We start from the raw sequence: 15,476 nt of genomic DNA, 5'->3' as shown, positions 1-15,476 counted from the left end.
GTTCATGATGTAGAGCATGTTTTTCAAAGTTATGTTGTAAGCATGAGCTTTTGGAAAACAATAGTCCAACCCAATAAGGGTCCCCTTAACAAGCATAGATTAGTCGCAAGAAGGAAAACAATTGACTTGCATTAAGATCACTCCCTAACATGAATTTTCAATAAAACATACACTAATTATTCTGTAGTACTAATTTCAATCACATAACCTTAATCCACATTTCCTGATATGGTGAAAGAAGTTAGTTCATCAGATCCATAAGTGTCTACTTGTTATTTTGATTATTTGTCTTATTAAAAATAATCGTGAATTATCATTTTTTGGTGTTGTGGGTGTGACTTAAAATCTTACATTTTCAAATAAATATTTTAAATATAAAGAATGGTTAAAGTTTTGAAAAAAGTTAATAGTGTCACATATTTGTGAACAAAGGGAGTAATATTTTCTTATCATGTACTACTTTCTTATCTTGTACGTACACTGCTTGCACTTCCACAAGTTGGTAAAAAGTCTCACTACCCATAGTATCTTCATAAGAAATTACCCAAAACCGGTTAGTACTGGTTTTTAAAAAGTCAGATTTTTGGAAACTGGAGGGATCCAAAACCGGCCTATGTCCAGCAAGTCAGCAACCATGTGCCCGGCGCTGTCAGAGTAGCAGTCGAGGTGCTTTTTAGTCCGTACGGGCGCACCGCTGCTTGGTGATTCCTTCCCCTTCCCTCGCGCCAACCGAGGTATCGTACTTTTCACCGATCCCTACGGTCCACGCAGGAGGAGGAGAACGCTCGCTGCAATGGGGAACCTCGCCACGATGCGCACCTGAGTACCTGACGCTGACGGGCGACGACGCAGGTCATGGGCAGATGAGCTCTCGTCTCGGGACTCTGGAGAAGTAGAGATTACACTAGGTAAGTATGATAAATAACGGTAGATAATTATCTATTGTCTATTAGGTATAAGTACGATGGAATTCGCTATCCACATATATAAGTATTGATATAATAAGGTATAGGTAGATAATTTTTTTGTGTGCATATGGATGGATATCCATACTCATTACTGAATAGATATATGACATGTGAGCCATCTAAATTCAATACATTATCCTAAATTCCTATATTTAATTTTTCATCCATGACATGTTATTTGTTGCTAAAATTATTGTTTGATGCTACTTGAATGATAAAATTTTGAAATGCGATAAAATTGTTGTTTGATGTTTAATGCTAAAATTGTAGCGGACAGTGGCGGAGCTCCGTAAAAATAACGTCTCGGGCCACTCTACAAATATAACGATGTACTACTCGTCTTTTAATTTTTCGCATTTTTAGGGGTAGAAACATTTAAAACAATTCAGTGGAACTGTGGTAGATAGGAAATGAGATCAGATATTCGGGAACAATTACTCACAATAGAGGAGAATCACGGATACATAGCAGCAGACAGTCAACACTCACCACACAGCGCTCAGCACTCAGGTGGTTGCTACCCATTGGCCAGGGAGGCGCTCCGCCCTCGCCTATGAATAAGAAAAGAAAGGGAATCAGATTGAGTAAGTTGTATATTTTGGGAGAAGATGTAATGGCAGGGGCGGATTTGGGTGGTGGGGCGGCGCCAGTGCAAGCCGCGCGTGTCATTGCTACATGATCGTAGCGATGCTGGCGGATGAGGTGGAGGTCGGACTGGCGGTGGCGGATGTCTGAGTCAGAGCCCGTCCGGTCGACTCGGAGGTTGCTGCCTTGTGCCCTTGCCGGATTCATAGAGCCTGAAAGCGTGGAGAGCGATAGAGGACTGAATGAAGGCGGCACGCCACTGGCAACATAAGAAATGCAATCGCACATGTTTACGAAATAATTGGAAGAGGTGAGTGAGGTAGGCTGCCAGCGCCAAGCTCAATCGGTGCAAGCAGAAGATTTTGTGGCCACATTTTTAGGCTAAAATGTATTTTAGGCTAAATTTTTTGATTGAAAAAATACCTATAAACAAGAGTATTTTTGGGCTTCGCCCCGGATCACGGCCTAAGTGGCTCGGGGCCCAAATCCGCCCCTGGTAGTGGACGGACGCGTAACGAGTATCCGCCAAGTATCAGATATCCAGCGTGTATGAATATACTCCTAAATACAGATTTTTACCGATGAACGTATCTATATATGATCATAAATTTAATTTTGTCTTCCACTTATAAATTAACGAACCATACATATGTGTGTCCTACCTACTTGATTGTCATCCATAAATATAGGGTGGGGTGCACGGGTCTTTGATTGATGATTAATTACCATAATCATATTTTTATCAACCATGAACGATTATATCGAAGGTTAACACATACGATTTTTTTATCAAGAAATGACCTATACTATAAATCCAAAATAATTTATGGCAAGAAAACATATGTGAGTGTCGTCTGCAACATTTTACTCATAGTTTATAAAAAATACTATTTTTTACTCTTTTGCAATGTTCGTAAATTAAAGTTAAGTTTGAATATAGTTAAGCTCGAGTGACGGGCACGTCGCTGCGCCCCGCGTGGGTCTCCTGTAATCACACGGTGCGTCGGCGCCATCATTCCAAATTAAAATACGATGTACACCCTCAGTCCCAGTTAGAGAGGGCAATTGGTACCCGCGATCCGATACCCGATGGGTATTTACTCCACTAGGATATATATGTGGGCTAAATATTCTACCCGTGGGTCTGTTATCGGGCAAAAATCTTCACCCAACGGGTAAACGGGTATTAGAACGTTCCACCTTCACCCATACCTGTTAACCCGTGGTATAAAATACCTAATATAAACTTAGCCCAAGCATGATCTTGGAATAATGTCATAGCTGCTTAACGACAATTTAATAACCATGTAATGAAACATTAATGTGCTATATAGTACTGTCATATTGTTACTACTTTATCCAATTATCTTTGGTGTGTTGAATGAATGGTTAAATGATGCTAGAAATTTTACAATGGTATTTAGATGGATATACTTGATATTTATATAATATAATATTTTGATAGATATTTAATTTTTGTGGGTACGGGTGACCCGACGGGTGGCCTATACCCACGTGGGTATGAGTATGAGGGTAAATCTATACCCACCAGTGTATATGGGTGACTCGATGGAGTTATTTTTTTATCGTGGGTATGTGTATGGGGTAGTAATACCCGGTAGGTATTTACCCATTGCCATCTTTAGTCCCAATGTATAATTTATTTAACTTTTCCCAATTTTAATCAACTATTCAATTATCTTGAAAAATTAAAAAAATTAAAAGTCATACTCAAAACATATTATACATTAAACAATATCACAATAAATAATAATAATAATAATAATAATAATAATGAAATTAGATGTCGGTTACACTTAAGATAAAAGGGTTAAACAAATTATAAATTAAAATGGATGTAGTACAATACTACAAGCGCATGAGAACAACAAAAACCGTCCAAGAACAACTTGTTAGAACATCGTAACACTTCCTGGTCAAACCCTCGTAGCGATGCCGTTTCGACTTGGAATCTCTCTAAATAATTAAGGTCTAAACATTCTAGTTCGAACAAGTCTATAGTACTAATTTGAACCAAACTCCCAAATCCAGACTCCTCTTGCGGTGACGCCGACGGTAGCTTCCATCTTTCATGGCGACGACGAGGACAGGGCGTCGGCGTCGACCCCGTCCGCCCACCGCTTGACGAGCTGCAGCAGTATCTCGTTCCACGTGTCGATGGGCCCCGGCAGGCACCAGTGCACGCAATCGTTGGGCACCCGCTCCCTCGCGCCGCCGGCGAACGGGAACGGGTGCATGTACGCTCCCGGGTGGCCGTCCGCGCGCAGCCCGGCCATCCGCGTCACCTGCAGCGTCTCCACCGTCACGCCGGCCCGGCGCGCCCGCGCGTCCGCCGCGGCCGCGGCCGCCTCCTCGGCCTCGGCGCGGAGCATCTCGCCGTCCATGTACTCCATCGCCCGCTCCCCGGGCGCGTACGGCACGGTGCGCGCGCACGCGGTGGGGCTGTCCCAGTCCCCCTCGAAGTGCGCGGGCGAGAACGTGGTCAGCACGGCCAGCTTCGGCCTGCGACCCTGGCGCCGCGCCCTGGCGCCGCGGAGGACGACCTCGCGCAGCGCGCCGCGGACGGCGAGGCGGAACGCGCCGAAGAAGCCCGTCTCCGTGCGGTTGGGCTCCGGGCAGTGGTGGCACCCGACCACGGCACCGCGGTCGTAGAAGAGGGCCGAGTGCAGGAACCAGTGCCCCGCGGAGAGCACCACCACGTCGATGCCGGGCACCTCCGCCGCCCACCGCTCGTTCGGCTGGTCCAGGTACAGCCGGTTGTGGTCCAGCCCCACCGCCGCTCCCTTGGCCTTCTCCGTGCCGTTCACCAGGAACGGAGACCAGAACACGGACACCGTGGCGTTGTGCGACGGGAACACCCAGCGCCGGAACTTGCGGAGCTCGTCGCCGTCCCCATCCCCGTCGCCTCCGCCGGCGCCGCGCACGAGCTGGGCCGGGAACGCGGAGCTGAGCAGGCACACGAGGGACTCGCACTGGTTCCGCGCGAGCGAGTCGCCCACGAAGGCGACGTGGCGGCCGCGGACGAGGCGCAGGAACTCGGCGGGGTCGAACGGCGGGAGCGCACACCCGCGCGGCCGCCACCGCCACCGGAGGTACCCCGTGTCGGGCCGCCCGTGCGCCTCGCAGTTCTGGGCGGCCTTGATCGTCTCGCCGCAGCTCGTGCCGTTGTACAGCGGGCCCGCCTCGCTCCGCTCCCACGCCCCATCCGAGTAGTCGCACCTTGGCGCCGCGATCTTTCTTGCTGCTCCGCCGGCGGCGGCAGCAACTTTGGGCGGTGGCGGGGAGGAGGTGGTTGGGGCTGGAATGGGAGGGAAGGAGAGGAGGTAGTGGAGGAGGGCGAGCGGGACCAGGGCGTATAGAGCCAAGGTGATGATCCGCTTGGAGAGGAGGGATCGCTGGAAGGGGGAGCTGGGATGGTGGCGAGGAGTGGAGGCGCCCATGGGTGTCACGGGATCGAGGACCGATCCAGCTGATGGCGCTGTTCCAGACAGTCAAGGGCCTTCGGGAGTTCGGGGGGATGCGGTGCGGGGTTTGGGGAAAGAGAAAGGGCAAAGTGGATACAGCTAGTTGAAGTGTCATCGGACTGGCTGCTAAAAAAAAGTTTCGACGGACAGCATCTATGGCCTATGGGTAGGCAATTGGCCCAACAATAGACTTTGATCGGCTCATTTATTTTCCTCAAAATAGGAAACTACTTGTTTGCACAGTATCAAGCTATCGCAGTAGAGGACTTAGCAGATTACTAGGTTAGTGCCCGTGCGTTGCAACGGGAACATATAATATCATGATAACTTATATATAAATGTGTTATATTGTTATGAGAAAAAAAAATTAATCCATTGGTGACTGGTGAGGACCCAAGACCAAGATGGTTTTTTAATAATGTATTATCTTTTTTTTCTTCCATACTATTCATATGCTTATACTTATCAACCATTACTAAGCAAAGAAAGGAGTAGGAAATGTGCATAAACAATCATACTAACCTTTGATAGTAGAACAGAGCACCTCTAAAATGCTTCAGTGGATCCAAAAATGAGAGAGCCTCTAATTGTCGACAAGCTAGGAAATTATTCAAAAAAATAAAAGTTATATTAGGGGAAGCATAAGAACAGCAAGAGGCTACTTTCATGTCAGAAATGAACCAAGACAAAGTTGTTTTTTTAATAATGTAACACAACAAAAGAGTAGCCCAAATACTGCTCAATTCATGCTTTAATAACAGTTCAAGGCTACCCCTTACCAGTACATGCTGACTTTGGGATAGCGCTCGGGCTGTGGCAGCCGGCGGCGAAGGCCGAAATGCTGCTGCTCAATTTGTGCACTATCCCACAGTATGTCCCTAGCTGAGTAGCAGTTGTTGCGTCTGTTCTCTATTTTTTGGTCCTAATTACTTGTTCGATAATCTGTCAATAGCAGTAGTACTTGTGAAGATAACTCTTATCTTTTGTTTCTCTGTTTGCATTATTTGAACTTAGACTATCAGAATGCCTCGAGGACAATGCTCTTCTGTGTCAACCCGTGAGAATTCCAAAGTTGATCGGGCAACTGATTCAAATGATGACAGCCTCAAGATAGGAGGGGTGCTTATTTGCTACTGGGATTGCTGATAGTGTTCCTTCATGGATCATGGTCTGTTTATCATATCCAGTTTGGAAGCCTTCCTTTGCCCCTTGATGCTGAGCAGGCTGGAAAGAGGGGTTTCTCCGAAGCTTCGGCGCTGAAGCATGTTAAGTATTTGACAGGCTTGGGTCCTCACCCAGTCGGTTCAGATCCCCTCGATCATGCTATTCAGGTTGTTCATTCGTGCAACCTACTTTCATAGTTTTAACACTTGCGATCTTCTAGTTTCTACAGCATAGAATTAGTTTCATTGAACCCACCATGAAATATGTCTTAATTGTGCCTTTTGTTTAGGTTTGTAGATGTTAATAGATTAATAAATTTTTCTATGAGCTTGATCAAAATTAGAGTAATTAATGGCCGCTAGGCTGCTGCAAACTCGGTAACAAGAAAATCCAAATTGAAGTTAGGATTCATCCATTTAATTCTTCCTGTCTCTTTTTTACATGTTCATGATTTGCCATTTTCTTCCTTACCCACAATAGTGTTGTCTCTGCACCTTATAATACATGGTAATTAACATTAGTGAAGCTGAGTCTTTTTTTTGTGGAACTCTATATCCTATCCTATTTTGACATGCCCATGGTGTAGTATGTATATGCAGTAGCAGAAAAAATAAAGAAGATAACTCATTGGGAGGTTGATGTTCAATTGGAGTTGTTTCACACAGATATAGGCGCAAATCGTCTATCTGGTGGTCTTTTCAAGGGAATCTGAACATGCGGCACGCATTTTCCAACCAGTCCAAGCGTGCAGCATCAATGATACACTAATGATATGGAACTCAAGAGTGTGTACAAAAGAGAATAATTAACTCCCCCCAAAGAATAAAATGTGTTTTCGATATATAAACACAATTTCTGCTGTAATTTTACAACCCAAAAAGAACTAAAATCTGTACTGCTAAAGTTCGTGTATCAGCTCAAAGAGAAAAAAGTGAACTCTATGGTACAAACCGTATGAAGTGAGCCAATCCTTCACCTTTCTAGGATATGGGTTACTTTACCAAGCCTAAGTTCCATCAGTTCAAGTTTTAGTTGTCTCCGTTCGAGTCTTTCTTGCAAGTCAGGCAGATGGAAGTATCTTCTATCTCACTTGACAGACCCATTCAAAGTTCTTCTGTAGGAGCTTAGTCATCCCAATCCACGTTCCAGCCATCTTTGCTATTCGTCTGTGATCTCAACGGAAGGCCATTTGTTGCTGCTTCATCATCCAAGTCATCATCCCAGTTGTCTTCCCAGTCGTCTGTGGTGGTTGCAGTGTTGTCTAAACCTGAAGAGTTCGGTGCCTGACCTCCCATCTCAAGCTGTTGGTAAGGGATTCCATCATTGCCTCTCCTCTTTGCAAAATTACAAAAGGCACATATAATGCTAACCAAAACAACAATGAAAACAAAACAAGAGGCTCCATAAATTGGATTCAAATGCATTGCATAGGCTGCAACCTGCTGAAACTGTTTTTGCAAATCAGAAATTGATTGCCTCTACTGTCCGCCCAATATGTATGATGCAGTCCACCTTTTTCCCATCACTTAAAGTAATATTCCCACCATCTGAAGCGGTATATGTTATGTTCATCTGTTAATATAAATTGGACCAAGAAATTAGTGCACAATTAAATAAAAATGACAACGCAAATACTAAAATTTCAAACAAAAATCTTGGAACAGTACTGTTTTATTGAAAAAGTGTCTAAATCTGAACCTGAATAACGCCAATCAAGGTGGTCCCAAGTTTTCCAGAAAATCCTGAAGTTTAGAAAGAGTTGTAGATACCTCGTTTTTTAAGAGGACAAAATTTATCTAGCTTGGATACCTGTAGAGGAAAAAATATAGCTTGTATAGAAACCTAAGACATTAATTCCTCCCAGTTGCTGAAAAATCATCAGGCCAACACCCACCTGAATAACAAAGTTATAGAATTAGTTCTGAACTTCTTTTGTACTTTTCAGGAAACAATAACTGGCACCATTAATTTATGGATTTTTGTTAGCTAACAAGAAAGCAATACGGTATTTTTAAGAAAATAAAATTCTTACCGTGACTGCATACATGTTTTTTCTCTGAAATAAATCTTGAATCATGGCCTTAGGCAATCAACAAACTGATTCTATATAATCATGGATAGAATGTTAGTTTGAATATCGGTCTACATTGTTTGATAGATGGAAGCTATGTTCAGAATAAATTTGATCTCAGTAGCCTTTCAGAAATGTCAGAATCTCCCCCCTAAACTCCTGTAATGAAGCATGAAATTCTCTTTTTTCCCTATGTTGGCCTACCATATTATCAAACTGAGGTTTAGAAAGAAGTGCATAATTAGAAACTAAAATTTAATCAAGATTTTCTATGCACAAAAGAGGTTATATTTCATATTTTCAACACTATCTAAAACTTAAAAAATTTAAAAAAAACTCGCTTAAAGCATTCAGAATTTCAGATACACAAAGTGAGTCGCCTCACCTTATCCTTGACAAGCTCCAACTCGTTTACAAGCTATTGCTTCCATTCTAACTGGGACGTGACTATGAGTACCACCAACAGGAAGACAAGCACTACAGGCTTTGACACCATTATATTGTATGAACGCACTAATATGTAGACATCGCTATTCATCTGAAAATTACGAAGTGCTTTTAAAAATAATATAGAGAAGTGAATAAAAGGTACGCAAACCAAATCACGACCTTTCCTTTAGTACTTGTTTCAATGAGCTACATACAAGAACAAGGTACGCAAACCAACTCACGACCTTTCCTTCTGGCTGAGGGGGCTATCAGAGCTATCCAGAGACCTTAAAACTATCAAAGGAAAGAAGACACCAATTTCCCCCTCTGCCAATATTTTAAAATTTCAAAGAATACAATGTTACCAAAAGCAACACAACAAACAATACTTCCATACATAATAACAATTTTACCTTCAGACTCTCTCCAAACCGGAGCAACAGAACTGAAAACATACCACAAGCATACTGTAATAAAAGAAGAAAAGTCAACTTAGCATGATAGCCCACTCTTATTACATAAATGATCATACTGTCACACCAAGTATGATGAAAACCAAAACTAAATGAATTTCAAATGTTTACCTGAAAAACAACTGGAGATGAAGAGACAGATGCTCGCAGAAGAGCATACGAAAGATATGCTTTGACTGAATCAAAGAAGTGAAATTTTTTATGAACACATTGCTGACTCCCTCTAGCAATCCCTAAAGAGAATGACTACAAATAACATCAAAACAAACAAAAATGAACATTAGCAACCCCAGAGAAGTAAGCTAACCTGGAGCAGTTCAAGTGATAGCAGCCTTGTCTTGGTAGATACCGTCTCGGGCCTAAATAACTGCGATGCACGAAAAAAAAACTATAACCGAATTTTATAGCAGGAGCAGTAGAGGAAAATTGACCTAAATATATAATGGCGACATCTTTGCTGTCTAGAATAGTCCTAAATCTAGAGTATTCTGAAATTGGCATGAGTTGTAGATTATGCAAAAATTCCAACAGCGACAACAGTAGAGGAAAATAGATTTCACTTTTGAAAGAATCCCAACATAACCTACAAAACATCAAACTGATATATATAAATAAGAACTATCAAGAAAGAATAATATACAACTAAAATCACATAACAAATATAGGTTTGCATAATAGAAAGAAAAGGTTGCCTTACTTCTGTGAGTCAATAATTGACAGACGTGCACATGCTACTATAAGTTTAAAGTATACTTCAATCAAGTCATATGCTTGCATGAACTTCTCTTCCCTTGTGACGTGTTCGACCTATTGGAGAAATAAAATAGAGCCAGTAAAAATAATGAGTTCCATGCAAGCAAACTGAAAATAATAGCTTTAGTAAGCCAAGGACAGTTTATATGTTATACTTTAATCACATAGAGAGATAGATAGAGAGAGAGAGTGAGAGAGCGGGAGGGCAGGCAACACTGTTAATATAAGCTATAAATCAAGAATTCTTTTTTGTAAATTCAGAAGTAAAACAGACACGTTCCTGTTGAAGGGACCATATGAACTCTTAAGGCAATCAACAATCAATTTTCTATATCTGTAGTCTGAAAAATGAGCTAGTAGATATATTCTAGTGAACAATATCTTAAGTTTCACTATATTTGCAGTTTGAATAATCTCATGAGCTATCGTCAATAATTTTGTTGATAATATGTTCACTTCCATTAGCGAGGAGATACTCGATCACAGCCAATACCTGTAAATGAGATACAACAAGCAGTTAGATCATGTACGAATAACCAATCTAAATAATGTATTCTGATGCATGTAGTCGTGTTTGCAAGATTTTTTTAAAAATAATATTGAAATATTTTTGGAAGCAGTTCCCTACTCACTTCAAAGAAGTATATATAACTGGATGCTAATTGTTGTAGCAAACCAAAGCTCAATATTAGCTTGGCCACAACAGTTGAAGAGAGATGAGAAACAAAATACTTGCCCATCCTATGAACAAAAAAGGCAAGTGTGATTGTATCCTTTGAACATTGTGTCATTCTCTTTATCTAAACACGAGAGAAATATTCCAGAATCAAACTTGATCGACTGAAAAAATATACAAACATATAGGTCACAATAGCACCGTCTGACTTTTGTTTGGCTAAATGCACAGACTATAAGGATGTTAGCCTGTAAGCTATATAAACATCCTCATGAGAAAGTAGTAACTAAATAATAGATTTGAACTTCTGCACTATCTATATCAGGATATCAGTTAAGAGGACTGCAAAAGTTATGATTCATCCAATTAACAATGACGAGTTGCTGTGAGCATCCAATTAACAATGACGAAATTCCCACCAAGGAAGGAAGAAGCTTCAGTTCATATCTTGCTGTGAGCAGCAGCGACTTTGGGCCTGGAGGCCGTCATCCACTGCCTCCCGATGGCCACCAGCTCGCCGGATTCCTTCTTCCGGATCTCCACCGCCACCGCCGTCATCCGCACTTTCTGCTCCACCACCCGACCATCCATCTCCACTTCATCCTAGACGCACAACATTTAAGTGTGGTTCATAACCCTCCTTTGCTCCAACCTAAGCAAACTTTGGTTGCCCTGCTGTTACCCCCATTACCTAGAAAGCAGTAACGGTGTTGCTTCTGGGAAACAAAAGCTTCAAAAAGAAGCATGCCCTCTACTTCCCAGATAGAATAGAATGGACCTGAGACCTTTCTTCCTTGTGCTCAAGAATGTGCATCTAATGCTAACTGTGTGCCCGAGGAATTAAAGAGGCTATTACTTGAAAGACCAGGCTCACCAAACTGGACCCGATTTCTGTGAAAGGTGTGCCGTGAAAAAGAAAGATGTTCACAGCAAGTTTCATCTTCTGAGGAGTAATTTGATCAGAATCAGAATAGAGAAAAAGAAAAAAGATTGTACTCTGCATGAACACCCCGCAATAATGTGCTCTGCTGACTGGCATCCATCCATGATGCCCTCTACTTATTGTTTCTTTTCTCGCTCACGGCTCACTCCAGTGTTAAAGACGCAGACTTATGCGAGAAACTGGAGAGGAGAGCGGTGTCGTGTGTACGCACATGGAGCTTGGCCGTTGTAAAGTAGGAGATGTCGTAGTGGATGGAGACCTTGATGATGCCCTCCACGGACATGATGGCCGCGGCGCACACGTCGTCCGCCGCCGCCGCGATGGCGCCCGCATGCCAGTTCCCCTCCGCGTCCTGACCAGGGGTAGGGGAGGGAGAGAGCCAAGCCAAGAACCTATCACACGACCTTTGGTCTCCACGAGAGCTGGGATGGGAGGAAGGAGGGACGGAGAGGCACGCACCGTGAGGTGGGGCGGCACGTGAAGCGAGCAGAGCGCGCGGCCGCGCTCCGCGAGGGACACACGCACGCCGGAGAGCGGCAGCGCGTTGAAGCCTCGGCCCGGGGCGTCCTCCACCGTGGCGCCGGCGTTCTCCAGCCACCTGCGCGCCGCGGCAGACATCCACGCCGGCGGCTCCACCGCGCCCATGCTGCCGAATGTTGTGTCGCGGATGACCACGCTGGCTACCTAACTTGTTTGTTTGACCGTCTGCGGTCTGCTTCGACCGTCGCCACACGCTCGCGTGAAGGGGGTTGTTGCACACGACGCGTGATGAGAACGGAGGAGGAGGAGGAGGCGGCGGGACGGGGGATATGGGGAGAGGTTAGCGAGTGTCTGAATCCCCTTCCATGGAGGTTGGGGCGCGCAGATCTGGGGCGGCGTCAGACGCTCCCCTTCCATGGAGGCTGGGGCGCGCAGATCCGGAGCGGCGTCTGATTCTCCTTCCATGGACGACGCAGACACGTCGATTCTGGAGATCTCCAGCTGGAGAGAGCGGACGATCACAATAGCGCGGACACGGCTGCCATGGATGCAGCTGCAATGGAGGGGAAGAATCTTGCGCGGGCGCGGGGCGGCGGCGGGGGCTACGGGCGCGGGGAGGGGAATCACGAGCGGGGGCATGCGACCGCGGATTTCGCCGGAAAGATAGCGAGGGCACACTGTACCGATTCGCTATCTGGGCCGCACCAAACATCGCTGGAATACGGGCCACATGAAGATTTTAGCCCAGGACACGAGCATTGTTTGTGGTGCTTTCTTTACTATTGTGGTTAGTGCCATACCGGCTAGTGAAACAGGCAGAGAACGGCTTATAAGCGTTGGTGCAGCCCCAAATGTTAACTTGCTAGCGGCTCAATGGCGTTGGTAGAGAACGATTTAGGTAATGTTGTAGATATTTGTTTTGCTTGGCGAGGAAATGGGCCTGCTGGGTTGCATGCGTTGGGAGGGCGAGGGAGCAGAGCTGACGTGGGAGCCTAGCCTTGGAGGCAGAACCGTGAGGAAATGGACCTGCTGGTTTGCATGCGTTGGGAGGGCGAGGGAGCAGAGCTGCACGTTGGGCCCGATGTAGGAGCCTGGGAGGCAGAACCGTGCACCATCTGAGGTGTGGACGTCTACACTATCCTCTTATATAGTAGTAGAGATTATACCGTGTCAAGTAGATTACCTATATACTTTTACACTGATAGAATGTGTATGTTGGAGATAGTCTTAAGCCTTAAATTTCAATATATTATTAGTTTTATATTTGACAGGATTTTTTTTTGCAGACTCAGTCCTTTGAGATGGGTATGAGCTGACAGGGATATATGATCTTCAATCTTTGAGAAGCAGAAGTGTCGTGGAGAAACCAATGACATGAAAGAAGTTTATTTATTTAAATAGTAAAGACTCTTTTAGTAAGGGGTTTTTAAAGGCTCCTTCAACCACTTCTTCAAAAATTATCATATCCTTGTTATAAAGGCCATCCGAATTGTGTTCGATGCTAAAAAGGAGAGATATTATTAGTCCAAAACAAATGGACCGCACCGCTTTTAAATTTTAAAACATTTTCATTTTTAAAAACTTATAAAAACCCTCTTAGCTTTCAGGAGAAGACACCTTTTATGACAACTGGGAGGTAACTGTTTTGGTCAAAACAAAAGTATTTGAAATGGGAGGAGAATTTTAAACTTAAGAAATGCTTGCAAATAAGGAAGACTTTCAAAAGATTTCAAAAACTTTGCAAAAAGAAAATACATTGTGGTGCAAACTTGGCTCAATATGTTCAAATTACATACAACTCATATTCGGCTCGGAATTGAACTTAACTTTGTATCTTATGAACTCATTATGAATAGCAAAAAAAAGTTACTGATTCTGAAGTTCAATTTTTGCTTTATTATGTGTTGGCGTCAATTACCAAAAAAAAGGAGAGATTGAAAGACAAATAGGCTCAAGGTCATTTCTATATTTAGTTTTGGTGATTGAATGACCAACACAACACAATGGCTAACTGGTTTGCTAAGTGATTGAATACATGCTCGTAAGATAAGAAAAGACGTTTCAAAGATTGACAAATCTCAAATTCTGAAAAAACTACTAGGTCTCAGATCGTTCGGACTATCAGGCCACATATTGGTTGGCACCAATGTTCGAACCGTCTGAAGTACAATTGACAAAATCTGGACATGAACTATGTTGATTCACACATTTATGTTGTGGGCCGTCCAAATCCAAGTCAAGTACTGTCCGAACCCTTTCACATATCGTCCAACTATAATTTGTGAATCGTCCATAGTTCAATTCTGATTCAACACGAAGGTGACACATTCAAAAAATGAGTTTTAGAGCCAATCGTGGCCCGTCGAGGCCTAAAGGGCGGACCGTCACGTGACGTCATCAAGAGCATATAACAGTTGATCAGTAATAACCATTGATCTGTTAGTTATAACCGTTGAAATGTTAGATTCGATCGTTGTGAGAGGGGCAGACCATCTGAGCCTAGGCGTGGACCGTCCGCCAGTGCGCAGAAATGGTAGAAAAGGCATAACGTGGTGGTTGAGGGCTATAAATATCCCCAACCAGTCCATTCAAGACATACAAACATTCATTGATTCACATTCAACACAAGAGCTGGAGCATTCACTCCAAAGAAACACCTCTCAAGCGATCAAGTCTCCAAGTGCTAAATTTGAGTGATTAGCGAGTTGAGATAATAATAGTGACTTGTGAGAAAATTAGTGGAGCTTTCTTGTGTTCTTGAGCCTTGAGTTTTTGACTCCCATACATTGTAAAGGCTAGCGAGAGGCTTCAACGTGTGAAGTACCTCGCAGAGACTTATGTCTCTTAATTGAGAAAAGAGAGAGGACTCAAGCTTGATCTTTGGAATCGCTTGAAAGGGTTAAAAGGGTCTCAATCCTTAGGGACACATCAACGAAGGCATATGTTGCATTAGGAAACCGAACTATGGTAAACAAGTCATGTTTCTTTGTGTTTGCTTGTTTACGATTTGATTCTTTCATTTCCCTCTCTAAGTTCTCTTGCTTGATCTTCATCTGAAATCATATTGTGTTGTACCCCAAAGATAATTTCGTATTCATAAGTGCAATACGTGCAAGAAGAACTACTCTCCCTTATTTCAATTCTATTACTTCTCATTCTATCGCCTAACGGAGGATCAAATCTTTTGTTTAAAGTGTTAACTTTCAGGTTTTTCCTATTCACTCCCTCTAGGCAACTTTCATGCATCATGAACCATCATGTTCTAGGTAATTTTGCTTCGTATGTCATAGTGCCTATGATTTTGGTGATCTGTGACAAGCGTCGCGACTTCCCATGTCTCCTTTAGAGGCTTGGAGGGCATGTACCTCCATCTACAACATCCCTATTGTCGGGTATCATAATTAGGGGTACCTAGATTATGCCCCTAAACATGCTTAAATACTTAAGTG

General features: G+C 43.5%; 2 protein-coding genes and 1 long non-coding RNA gene across 3 annotated transcripts; all 3 read right to left on the bottom strand.

Moving 5' to 3' along the window:
- Positions 1-3,317: 3,317 nt before the first annotated feature.
- Positions 3,318-5,299, bottom strand: LOC103647386 (protein ALTERED XYLOGLUCAN 4). Its single transcript, XM_008671927.4, has one exon. The coding sequence runs from the start codon at positions 5,012-5,014 to the stop codon at positions 3,644-3,646; it is 1,371 nt and encodes a 456-aa protein (XP_008670149.2). The 5' UTR covers positions 5,015-5,299; the 3' UTR covers positions 3,318-3,643.
- Positions 5,300-8,943: 3,644 nt separating this feature from the next.
- Positions 8,944-9,396, bottom strand: LOC103647385 (uncharacterized). The gene is made up of 3 exons (XR_002267677.1): positions 9,287-9,396; positions 9,116-9,169; positions 8,944-9,027 (listed from the first exon to the last, which is right to left on the bottom strand). It is a non-coding gene; the product is annotated as an uncharacterized lncRNA (long non-coding RNA).
- Positions 9,397-11,045: 1,649 nt separating this feature from the next.
- LOC103649127 (Thioesterase superfamily protein) lies at positions 11,046-12,192 on the bottom strand. Its single transcript, XM_023301753.1, has 3 exons — positions 12,007-12,192; positions 11,759-11,899; positions 11,046-11,207 (listed from the first exon to the last, which is right to left on the bottom strand). Exons 1-3 carry the CDS (start codon positions 12,190-12,192, stop codon positions 11,046-11,048), a joined length of 489 nt encoding a protein of 162 aa, XP_023157521.1.
- Positions 12,193-15,476: the final 3,284 nt, after the last annotated feature.

This window comes from Zea mays, chromosome 2 (assembly GCF_902167145.1).
Source record: "Zea mays cultivar B73 chromosome 2, Zm-B73-REFERENCE-NAM-5.0, whole genome shotgun sequence".
NCBI classification, from domain to species: domain Eukaryota; kingdom Viridiplantae; phylum Streptophyta; class Magnoliopsida; order Poales; family Poaceae; genus Zea; species Zea mays.
The sequence above is the reverse complement of the archived record's forward strand: the minus strand, read 5'-3'. Positions and strand labels throughout refer to the sequence as shown.